Source organism: Culex quinquefasciatus, chromosome 3 (assembly GCF_015732765.1).
Source record: "Culex quinquefasciatus strain JHB chromosome 3, VPISU_Cqui_1.0_pri_paternal, whole genome shotgun sequence".
NCBI lineage: Eukaryota > Metazoa > Arthropoda > Insecta > Diptera > Culicidae > Culex > Culex quinquefasciatus.
In genome coordinates, this window is record NC_051863.1 from 69,480,312 (window position 1) to 69,492,692 (window position 12,381).

The 12,381-nt window shown below is 36.0% G+C and overlaps 1 protein-coding gene across 1 annotated transcript in view; it reads left to right on the top strand.

Annotated features, from left to right (window-relative positions):
• The window catches only part of LOC6040158 (GATA-binding factor A), an 80,430-nt gene extending 70,289 nt beyond the window's left edge, over positions 1 to 10,141 (top strand). The window contains exons 3-6 of the mRNA XM_038264582.1: positions 971 to 1,075; positions 1,498 to 1,676; positions 8,412 to 8,697; positions 8,768 to 10,141. Coding sequence (XP_038120510.1) covers positions 971 to 1,075; positions 1,498 to 1,676; positions 8,412 to 8,697; positions 8,768 to 9,561 — 1,364 coding nt within the window. The 3' untranslated portion in view covers positions 9,562 to 10,141. The remainder of the gene's footprint in view (positions 1 to 970; positions 1,076 to 1,497; positions 1,677 to 8,411; positions 8,698 to 8,767) is intronic.
• Positions 10,142 to 12,381: the final 2,240 nt, after the last annotated feature.

Below are 12,381 nucleotides of genomic sequence, written 5' to 3' on the forward strand. Positions count from 1 at the left end.
ACCAAAATGGCATGTTTCACTCAAATTGCCAATTTTTACAAAATTAAAAAAAAACGTTGATTGGGCGTATTCAAGAGGGACTTCTAACGATGCTTTTGGCACATAGTTGGATATTTTAAACTGTTTCTTTTTTGAAATATAAGGTACTTAATTAGGGTAAATATTGTTCCAAAAATACATTGATAATTGTAGACCGCCTGTACACAGTTTTGGCGAACTGCAAAAAACTATCATGACGATATCTTTAAAACATACTAAACTAACTCCATAATACATAAAAAATCAGATTGTTAATTACATTTAAGAATGGCACCACTTTTTCAGTGAAAAAAATGCACATGTCGCATATTTTTATGGGCCATACTGTATGAACAAAGTTCATCCAAATCAAATATTATAAAATAAAAAATCTCAAAAATGATGATAATTTGTAGAGATGTACTGTTTAGGCCGTTGTAAATATTTTTCAAAGTTTATGTGCATGTGTGCAATCAAGTATTCAAATTTCACTAAAATGGAGTCGTAGAACTTGAATTCGATGTTGAAAACAAGAAAAAAAAACAAAAAAAATCGGAGTCCCATACAATCCTTTGGATAATCGAATTTCGGATAATCAGTCTGGACTGTACTTATTTTAACTTAATTAAACCATTTCTTTCAAATATGTTCCAAAAAGATTGGTTTTAAGCTTTATTTATATTCAGAGTAGTTGTACAAAATTTAGCTGTTCCACTTACATGACTCTCTTAACATGACTGAATTGCTTTTTTTGTGAACTCTCAGTTTCAATAAAGTTAAAATTTTATTATTTTAATAATTTTACTGCTGCTTTACTGCAGTCACTTTTATTTCCACAAAATACACATGCTCGCAAATTTGCAGCTAATCCCCCGAAAACGAACCATGCTTTTAACATTCCCCATTTTGTTCTGCTCTTTATTTTTTTCTCTTTTTCTGTCAACTCCTCCAGGCACGACCCACACCCAGCTGCCGCCGCAGTTCTACGCGCAGAACGTGATGATGGGCTCCTGGCGCGCCTACGATCCGACCGGATTCCAGCGCACGTCACCGTATGGTAATTTGAAGAAGGTAATAACGCTGGCGAATAAATTAACTAAAGCAATTTCTTCTCTTCTCCCCCTTCTACTTTTTTTCTCTCTCTCTCGCGGCTGCGACTCTAAATTCCACCCACCCACAAAAAAAAACCGAAAACCAAACCCAAATGAAAATTTAAAAAAATATTAAACTAAATGTAAAATAACAATTACAAACTGGAAAAAAACTCGAATGCAAACGCACACACTCTAAATTGACACGCGCGTCCTTCGTTACGAATTTAACTTTTAAAAAACGCCATCTTTATATCTCAATTGCACGTACAAAACTCGATAAATTAAACTCGATTAAAATGGTTGCAAAACGCGAAAATGTAATCGTTATAAATTGCGGTGGGTGGATCGCGCGCGCACACACACACACACTCACACACTCTTACAGACAGTGCCATGGATTTCCAGTTCGGCGAGGGACGGGAGTGTGTCAATTGTGGGGCCATCTCAACACCCCTCTGGCGTCGCGACGGCACCGGTCACTATCTCTGCAATGCCTGCGGGCTCTATCATAAGATGAACGGTATGAACCGTCCGTTGATAAAGCCCAGCAAGCGTTTGGTGAGTGTGAGTATTCCAGTTTTTTTTTGTATAAACATTCCAACATTTTAACAAGTCGCATTTTTTTCCTCATCGGATCCCTTCCATTTTGTTTTAAATTTGGTTGAAAGTTTTGCATTCCATCCCACCCATCCTTTTTTCCCTTGACAGTACAGTTAATCCGAAAATGTTGTGTTTGATTAGTTTTAGATAGGGTATTTGTCCCTATTTTGGGGTGTACCCCATTTGGCATAATGGACATTTGGCATAACGGGTTTTCAAGATGGACGTTTGGCATAATGGACGTTTGGCATAATTGGTCCAAGACATCAGGGACGTTTGGCATAATGGACATTTGGCATAATGGACGTTTGGCATAATTCGTTCAAAACCCATCAAGGACGTTTGGCATAATGGACGTTTGGCATAATTTTTGCTAGCTTTTTTTTTGTTCAATAAGTATTTATTTTTTGTAAAGAATAATAATTTATAGGTTTTTTTTTCTTTTTTCTAAGCAGATAACTTTACTTTAAAAATGATTTTTGTTTTCAAGATATCTAGTATCTTTGTCATTTTCTCCCAATAGATGTAATTTTTTTTCCTTTTTTTCTTAATAAATCTTTAAAATGCAATTTTTCATAAATATAAAATGCATTTTTTTCATAAATATATAGTATTGAGATTTGTCTTCATTTGAAATATTTTGCAGCTATTTTTTTGTATTCAATTATTCTTTCTTTTATTTTAAATTCAACCTAACAAAGTGATGTAAGTTTTGCCAGTCTTTGAAATTTAGCAATAAAAAATTTATACTGTTTACCCTTTCCCTCCTTTTTCAAATTCAACCTAAAGAATGTATGTACATTTTGCTCTTATTTAACGAAATGCATTTAAATTTTTTAAAGCAATTTGCTCTTCTTTTATTTTAAAGCTCAAATAAGGTAAAATCTCTCAAAAAATGTGCAGTTTGTTTTTTTTTCAAAATTTTGCAATCATTGTTTTTATGCAATTTTTTCTTCTTTAATATTCATCCTTAATAAGGGATGTACATGTTTTCTTTCTTTAAATATTTGACAAATTAGTTTTGAAATTTTCCCTTCTTTTATTTTAAATTCAACTTTTAGAAGGGAAAATCTCTAACAACAATACTTTTCGAATATTTGACAATAAACTTCGATTATGATTTTTTTTATAAAATTTATATTTATTTATATAAAATTCAACTTATGGAAGGAAAAGTAAATTTAAAGATTCACATTTTGACACTCTTTAAATGTTTGACTATCGCAATATTTTTATGTTTTTCACCTACCTCTCTTAAAAATAACATTTAATCAGCATTTTTTAGGCAGTTGTCCCTTCTTTAAGATTAGTATTGAATAAATAAAAGAAGGAAAATTCCATAAACAACTTTATTGCAAAAATTAAACCAACAGAGAAAAATGTGCAGAAATTATATAAATGTTTAAAGACAACATCTATAAGAGAGTTTCCTTCTTCAAGTTAAATATAAAAATGATGGGAAAATTGAATTAAAAACTTAATTGCAAAATATTTAAAGAAAAGCAACATCGACATCCATTCACCCAAAATACAGGATCGAGAGTATAATTCCATCAAAATTTATAGAGAGCTCAATGCTAAACTCGATAGAATAATGGTACCAACTCATACCTGTAAAACAATTAATTTAATTAATTAATTGAAACAGTAAATCTGCAACAAGAGTCATACATCGAAATCTGACTAATCTTGTGTCACCAAGCTGCTGTGGCCAAGGCAGTTTAGTCATTGAGTTAGTCTATTATTAGTCTCTGGTTCAGTTCCCGTAGAGAACACTTTTTGTTTTGAAGGATGAACTTTTTCTTGAAAATGGACTCGAGGGCATAATTCTCTCGGTCATGTAGAACTGTGTTCTCTGTGTCAGTGAATCTTTCCGCTAGTCTCGTGTCGGATGAGTGCTGCCCAGTTCTAGGGTTTCTTTAGATTATATTCGAAAAAGAAGGGAAAATGTGAATTTATTTAGAAATTTCCTTCTTCAAGTAAAATTTTGATCAAAAGAAGGAAAATTGCATTATAAAAGCTCAATTGTCGAATATTTGAAGAGGTTTTTCTCATCATGAATTTCATATAAAAGAAGGAAAATTTCATTTAAAAAATTACTCCTAATTATATTGAAAGGGGAAAATCTTAAGCTTACAAGAGATATGTTAATTATTTAATAAAAATATCAAAATTTCATTGAAAAGATTTATTGTGAATTATTCAAAATGGAAAGAATTTACTATTGGGAAAAATATAGAGATACCTAATTTTTTATAGAAAAAAATGTTAATCTCTTAAAGTAATATAAAAAAGGTAAAAAATATACATTTTCATTCGTGAAAATGACAAATAATTAACAAAAAAACAAGCTAGTAATAATCATGTCCATTATGCCAAACGTCCTTGATGGTTTTTGAACGAATTATGCCAAACGTCCATTATGCCAAATGTCCATTATGCCAAACGTCCCTGATGTCTTGGACCAATTATGCCAAACGTCCATTATGCCAAACGTCCATCTTGAAAACCCGTTATGCCAAATGTCCATTATGCCAAATGGGGTACACCCCCTATTTTGGGCCTACTAAGCCGAACGTACTTTTTATTTGATGTATTCTCAAAGGCTGTTATAGGCAGCCTTGCTTTTATTACAAGAATAAGTTGGTTTTTAATGCTAATGCTCTTACTTAATCACATTTTTGACGAAAATACTTTATATTTCTGTATAAGCCCGAGAAACTGAAACATTTTTTGTCTCTATTTTGGGGATATTGCTTCTAGCATACGAACTTCTTTGTACATATTTTCGGCCTACCTTCTGATTGGTTGAAATCTCGAGGCACGTGGCGAACTTTTTTGACGAACGGTTCAGCCCCAGCTCGCACAGTACAGCCAAACAAATTCGGTCGACAAACATGCTCAATCATTGTGATGTTTTAAGCCACAAATCAACATTAGAACGATTGATTTCACTTGCATTACGTGCATAGTTAGCTTGGACATGATTTTTATCATTCTTTACGAGTTTTAAACATAATAAAACATTTGTTGCGTAGCCAAACAACAAGCCGTAATATGAAAGAAAGACTGTAACTTGTGAAAAGCGCACACACACTGTCACAATTTGTAGAAGTGTCAAATGGACTGAATATAGAGCCATTCTCTCCGAAATGGACGAAGTTATTAATATCAGTTATTTTATTATCAGTTATTATCAGTTATCAGTTATTATCAGTTATTTTATTGATTTGGTGGCAGTTTAGTGATTGTTTTTGCAGTGGAATTGTGGCACCCACCAAAAAAAACATATTGCCGGTGGTTGGAGATTCGGGGGACGGCTCTCATTCGTGTGATGAGTGATGAAAGCCGGGCGCTGAGTGTCAACAAGCGGCAAGCAAAAGTGGTGAAAATTTTCGCCCTAGTGGGCAATTAGCGATTTGCCAAGAAAAAAGTAAAGAGTGCTATTTTTATTGCTTTTTTAAATTTAGGAGGAAAAAGTAAATTATTCTTGCCCACCAAAATGAAGATAATGACTGCACGTATCATTATCAAGTGGCAGATTCTTGCCAGATTTGGTGAAATGCTCAATTTCGTTGAATTAAGTTTAGTAGACCCAAAATAGGTACCAGGCCCAAAAAGGGAATACCCTACTTAAATAAAACGAGGTTAAATACAATAATCACAATAACAATCATCACAATTAGAGAATTAAATTTCTATTTTTCGTGGGTTTCTGGGACCTGGAGATTGTAGGTTTAATTCTATCTGACCTGATGGGTCACATATGACTCAAAAATCTAAATTTTCAATAGTAACCTATAATTTACGTATGACCCTAACATCATTTCCTCATCATAAAATTATTTTTTTTAATTCAGGCCTGAAAGGGTTAATACAAAATTATTGATAAGTTGCCAATAATATGAATTTTTTTTAGTACAGTGAATAAAATGCGATCACATATAGCTTGCTATTGACCTATTTCACGTCTGCAAAAAAAACGAAACTTCGTAAGTTTTCCCTAAAGGTGCTTCCACAAACTCGAGTCGTGGTATCAATATGGCCGTTTCACCATTAACTTGTTAAAATAGAATAGTTTGCAAGTTGAATTTTTATTTCCATCCAGCAATTTCATGTTTTCTAATTTTAAAATTCCATATCAATGTCTTTAATAAATTTCCTTCTAAAAAAATTTCCACCGCGAAATAGTTGTTTATGCAACAAGTTGCAAAAATAGGATTTTTTCAGCACGAGTCGTACATTTATCCAACGAGGTTCACCGAGTTGGATAAATACGAAGTTTTGCAACGAGTTCCATAAAACATTTTTTGCAGTTCCGAAAAACACCCATTAAGTGAAATTTTAAGTAAAATTTATATGTATTTTGTCAATAAATCGTTTAAATCTAAAAAAATGTTGTAAAGTTTTGCTTTTCGAAACAAGTGCTGAAAAGTAGAACTTTTCAGCATTTATTTTGAAAAGTGTTGCTATTCGATTCTGTTATTTTTGGTACAGAAAAGTAGGCTTTTTCGTCGTTCAAGATTGACAGGAAAAGTAAGTAGTTTCACGACGGAATTGCAAACTGAAATGGATGCTGAAAATTTGAACTTTTCAGCACTTGTTAGGAAAAGTCATAATTTTCAACATTTTTCTGACCTAATGAATGGACATAATGGTCCGATTTTCAATGTTAAAATATGAAACATTCGTGAAATTTTGCGAGCTTTTCGAGACTAACATTTTAAAAGGGCGTGATATCAAATGATTGAAATGTTAGTCTTGATTTAAAAGATCGGAAAATTTCACAAATGTTTCATATTATAACATTGTAAATCGGACCATTAGTTGCTGAGATACTAGAGGTGGGCCAAACCGCTCTTTTTTAGGAGCCGCTCATTTTCGTTCGCTCATCAAAAAGAGCCGCTCTTTTGAACGGCTCTTTCGCTCTTTTTCAAAGTTTGGATGAAAAGTTTTTTTTTAAGAATCTTGTAATTTTATAAGTTATTTCACATTGGACTTTTATAAACTAAATGAAAAAAAAAAAAAAAAACTCAAATCGAGAAGATGCCCTTGAAAACCATAGGGTCTTGGTAGTCTCTATGTCAAAATTTCTACTCGAACCTAAACATTCGAGTAATTGATTGGCATCCAAAATTAAATCTAGGGAAGCTAGAAAAACTGCTATTAATTTTGAAATTGCGTTTATTTCTGTAAGAATAGACCTAATGCTGATATTTTATTTGGAGAACTATCTGTGACCTCTTTTGTACATTCTGATTTAATCGATTAAGTCTATAAACTATAAACGCTAAAGTTTAATCGGACAAAAGGATTTTTTTTCAAAATCTGTTAACTATTCAGTAGATTTTTAGTAATATTTTAAAACTTGTGGAATTTGAAATATTCAAATTTGTATTCCGGTAATACTTTATTATACAATCAGTTGTACAATGAAAAATTTTTTTCAGTTCGTTTAGAAAATCATTCACTTTTGGGTTTAATTTTTATAAGCATTGAAATATTTGACATTTTTTGGAAATTGGAAACGGTTCTTCCAAAAGACCGAAGTTTAAAAAAGAACCGCGGTTCTTTTTTTGAGAGCCACGGTTCGTTTGCTCTTTTTAGTGAACCGGCTCTTTGAGCGGTTCGCTCGTTTTTTGCCCACCTCTATGAGATACCGACATTAAAAAATTGTGGGTTGTTTGGGTGAGACTTAGAAAACATAAATTATCCTACATCAACAAATTAATTTGGAAATTTTTTGCGACCAATACTTCGATTAAAAAAAATCAGTATTGATAAAAAAAAATCAAAACTCGGTCAAAGATTTTTTGCACAACCTGGAAATTTCTGAAAAGTTGGCATTTGATGTCCTCTAAAACATATCAGAAAATGAAAAAATAGTGTTTCTTTGCAAATCAAGTTTAAGTGACAAAAAGTTAAATAAAAAATCTCCAAATTTTGTTTACCGTGTAGATTTTTGAATTTTCATACATCATTTTTGTACGGACAGCTGCCAAATTTGTATAAAAAATTACATGGACAAACTAATGATGAAAAATGGCTTCTTTGGGCATACCGAAGGCACCAAAAAAGTTTCAGTCGGATTAAAAATACCAAAAAAATCGAATGACCGAAATCTGATAGAACTGCTCTTTTCCGAACAATTGGCGAGTTGCTCTCGGCACCTCGGGACTCGCGGCGAGAACTCGAGAGAGATGATTTTTTTTTTCTCGTGAAGGTGCGAGAATGTCAACACTGAAAAGAAGGCAAAAACTTCCTTGGTTGCTGTGCACCCTTAAGGTGATAAAAATTCCATTCTATGGGCTGTTGAACAGTGATGAAAAATTGTTTAGTTTTTAGATAATAAATTGTTTACAGAATATCAATCTTGTCAATGGTATTTTTGATTTTTATAAATTTCAAATCGAATTTGCAACCGAAAAGTAATTCACATACATAATCGTGATGAAGTGAACCATTTAGAATTTACATTTCCTAAAAGTATTTTTATCTTTGTATAAAAAGTGTTTTTTACCTGCTTCGCTAAGGCTACCAACTCTTGTTCAGCAAACATCTGTTGGTTGGTTGCCACTTGGAGAATTTAGAAGAACTATCCTCCACCCAACACTCAAACCCTCATCACAGCACTGTTCGAAAACTGTTATAACTGAGCATCTCTCTTACTCTCTATATCTCTCTATCTCCCCCTTTCAGACCGCCACCCGTCGGTTAGGACTGTGCTGTACAAACTGCGGCACGCGCACCACCACGCTGTGGCGACGAAACAACGACGGTGAGCCGGTGTGCAACGCGTGCGGGCTGTACTTTAAACTGCACGGCGTCAACCGACCGTTGGCGATGCGCAAAGACGGCATTCAGACGCGCAAACGGAAACCCAAGAAGAGCGGCAGTTCGTCCGGGGGAGGAGGTGGCGGACTAGGAGGTGCGACCGATGTGATGTCCTTGGTTGGCGTTGGCAAGAAGGATGATATGGGCGATGGTGAGTTGGATTATTTGATGGGTATGTTAAACAGCATGCTAACCGTTTTTCTTTCTTCTCTGTTTTGCAGGATCTCACCTCCAGACCGATCGCAACGGCAACTCCAAGAACATGTCGTCGTCTTCGTCAATCAGCCCCAAAACACCAAACCTGACTTCACCGCCACTCCGATCTCTGCACATCTCACCTCATCACCACCATCATCACTCGGCCGCCAGTCACCACCAGGCTTCGTACAACCTTCCGGCCTTAACCAGCTCTCACCACACGTCCTCGCTGAATCTGGGTGGTGGAGGCGGCGGCGGCGGCGGCAAGTACGATCTCTCGTCCCTTTCGTCGGTCGCCGGTCTCGGTGGAGGCACTGCCGGCAGCAACAACGGCCTCGGTCTCTGCTCTTCGGCGTCATCACAACATTCTGCCCAACAGTCCCAGCACAACCACTCGATCTACACGGCGGCTTCGACGATGAACACAATGCACCATTCCGCCAACAGCTACAACCTGCACAACAGCGGTGGTGGAGGCGGCGGCGGTGGTGGCGGATCCGGTCTTGGATCGTCCCCCTTTGGTCAAATCAAGTCCGAGTCGAATCCGTTGGCCTCGTCGACGCCAACCTCATCCGTGACTCCAAACGGCTACGGTGACTACATGAACAACTGTCTCCAGAGTGGCTACTTCGGGGGGACGTTCGGATCGCTGCACTCGCATCACAGTCCGCATCACTCGGGGATGGGCGGTACGGTCAACGGAGCTCTGTCCCACAGCCATCATCATCACCATCATCACGGAACGGCCGCCGATCTCGCTGGCTATCACCACCAGCACAACGTCATACAAGCGGCCAAGCTGATGGCCTCGTCCTAGACATGCACGCTTTGAACTCTTATACGAATAGCACCTTAGTTGTACTTATTACCTACTATTGTAAGACTATTTTACATACCATTACTACTATTACCCAGTTAAGTTCCTCGCTTTTAGTGCTTCAATGTTTTAGAAAAGAAAAGTGTACATTCATCTTTACTGTTTATTTCCAAACTCGTACAGATAAAGTTTATCTAGCGCGAGCAAAATGTATATCGACAAATGACAAAGTGTATAACGATTTACTACAAATCCCTAGAATAAGTAAAATATTCAAAAGTGTTGATTCATTCAAATGTAAAAGAGCACTAGTTGCTTGAAAGAAGAAAAATAGTGTTTCAATTTCGTACTATTAGCGATGTAAGATAACTAAAAATTTAAAGTACATCATCTTTTAACAGTATTGGAAAACTCTCTCCTAGAATTACGTTTAAGACCATGTAAATATATATATTTTTAAAATAAATACCGTTCTAGATATGTATTGCGCACATCAGCCTGTAATGACGAATTGCAAGTGAATATTTATTTTAAGAACTCGACACAAAAACACATTTCCTATGATATACGCGAATTTTATTACCGGCAAAATATCCTATTTAATTTTAGTAATCACAATTGTCAAGATTGATCAAAATTGTAAGAAATAAAATGTTTTATTAGTAAATATAACGCATCGCGCTTTCCCCTTAAAGTATCACAACAATTCCTTAAAACATACGACTTTATCCTCATTCCTGTTGCAGGTTTTTTGTGTTTCGTTCTTCAATCAAAGTGTATAAATGGGTAATTCTCCGCCAACTCACACAGCAGCTGATCACGAATCCGTTTTTTGATATCTCGTGACGGAGGGGCGGTACGACCCCTTCAATTTTTGAACATACGAAAAAAGAGGTGTTTTTCAATTATTTGCAGCCTGAAACGGTGATGATTGGGTGATGAGATAGAAATTTGGTGTCAAAGGAACTTTTATGTAAAATTGTACGCCCAATTTGATTGCGTACTTAGAATTCCAAAAAACGTATTTTTCATCGAAAAATACACTAAAAAAGTTTTTAAAACTCTGCCATTTTCCGTTACTCGGCTGTAAAACATTTTGGAACATGTAATTTAAAAGGAAATTTAATGTACTTTTCGAATCTACATTGACCCAGATGAGTCATTTTTTTTTTTCATTTAGAACAAAAATTTTCATTATAAAATTTCGTGTTTTTTTCTAATTTTGCAGGGTAATTTTTTAGAGTATAAAAATGTTCTACAAAATCATAGAGTAGACAATTTCAAAAATTTTTTATTAAAAACATAAAGGGTTTGCTTATAAATGTCACGAGTTATCGCGATTTTACGAAAAATAAGTTTTGAAAATGTTGGTGTCGTTGATTATGACGGGCGACGAAACAAAGAGAAACGCAAAAAGTAACTTTTTCAAAACTTTTTTTTCGTAAAATCGCGATAACTCGTGATGTTTATAAGCAACCCCCTGTCTATATATGTCTATATATCAAAATTTTTGTAATTGTCAGCTCTACAACTTTTTAGAACATTGTTACACTCTAAAAAATTAATTTTCAATTCAATTCAATTCGGGTTTATTTGTGAATAATCAAGTTACAATGAGTTCATTTAGGTACATAACAGGGTTTTGGAGTTCCTTTCAGCTGTGTGTTACATCGTAGTTCAATCGAAGGCATTATCACTTATAACTATTGGATAGACAAGATCATGAGCATGAGCATGAGCATGAGCACGGTTGACTGCCAATAAGCTGCTACTCCGTTATTGACGGATCAGCTGAAGTTACACAATGAGCCAACAGATGAGTAGTGGGAGCTAATCATCCTCACTGTATAACCCCTGAAGATCTCTGCTTTTAGTCAATAACGGCGCCCCCCCAAGGAGATGCAGTTCAACAAAGGTAGGAATGTTAGTCCGGTATTTGAAGTTGCAGACTCATCAGATACAGAGTTTGTTGCTCTATACCTGTTGACACCTCGTGAGACCGTTGAATCCACAGCATCTCCTTTAGGCATCACGTGAAGTGGGGGATTTGTGTTAGTAGGGGAAGGAAAGGGAAGGTCAGGATTCATCTTGGTAGATGATATGACCAGAATGTGAATCAGTCTGTGGTTGACAGAGCAGCGAGTCAGACGTGCGTCCCTCACACACCAAAAAAAGTGCTAAAAAGTGCAAAAATGCCTCAGGGCAAGAAAAAGAGGTGGTCCTCACCAGCAGGATCGGCAGATTTGAAGAAGCTAAAGAATGCCGAAGCGCTACCTGCAAAGCCAGGCAGTTTGGGCAAGGACGCTCAAAATTCGTCTGGAAACCAGTTTGCTACCCTCCCTGTGGACGTGAGCGAGAAGGAAGAATTTGAACGACGGGAAAAGTTGCCACCCATTTTTGTGAAAACATCGTCATCGGATTCGGTGCGAAAGTGGCTGACCGGATTTATCAAATCTGGTGCTTTACGAGCTTCCATTCGCTTGTGTGCTGATGGACTCAAAATTCTGCTACCTGTCAGAAAGGATTACAACTACGTTCGGGATTTCCTGAACAACACAAAGATCGAATACTACAGCCATGACGATCCAGGTAAACACCCCATGAAGCAGGTCCTCCGAGGCCTGTACGACATGGATGTGAATGTGTTGAAAGAAGAGCTCAAATCTCTGAAGTTGAACGTGATTGAAATCTTCAAGATGACGAGACACAACAAGGACATCAAGTATCGTGATCAACCTGGTTCATCTCGAGAAAGGATCGACAACGCCGTCTGCGCTGAAAGCAGTTCGGGCAATTTTCAACATCATCGTGACTTGGGAA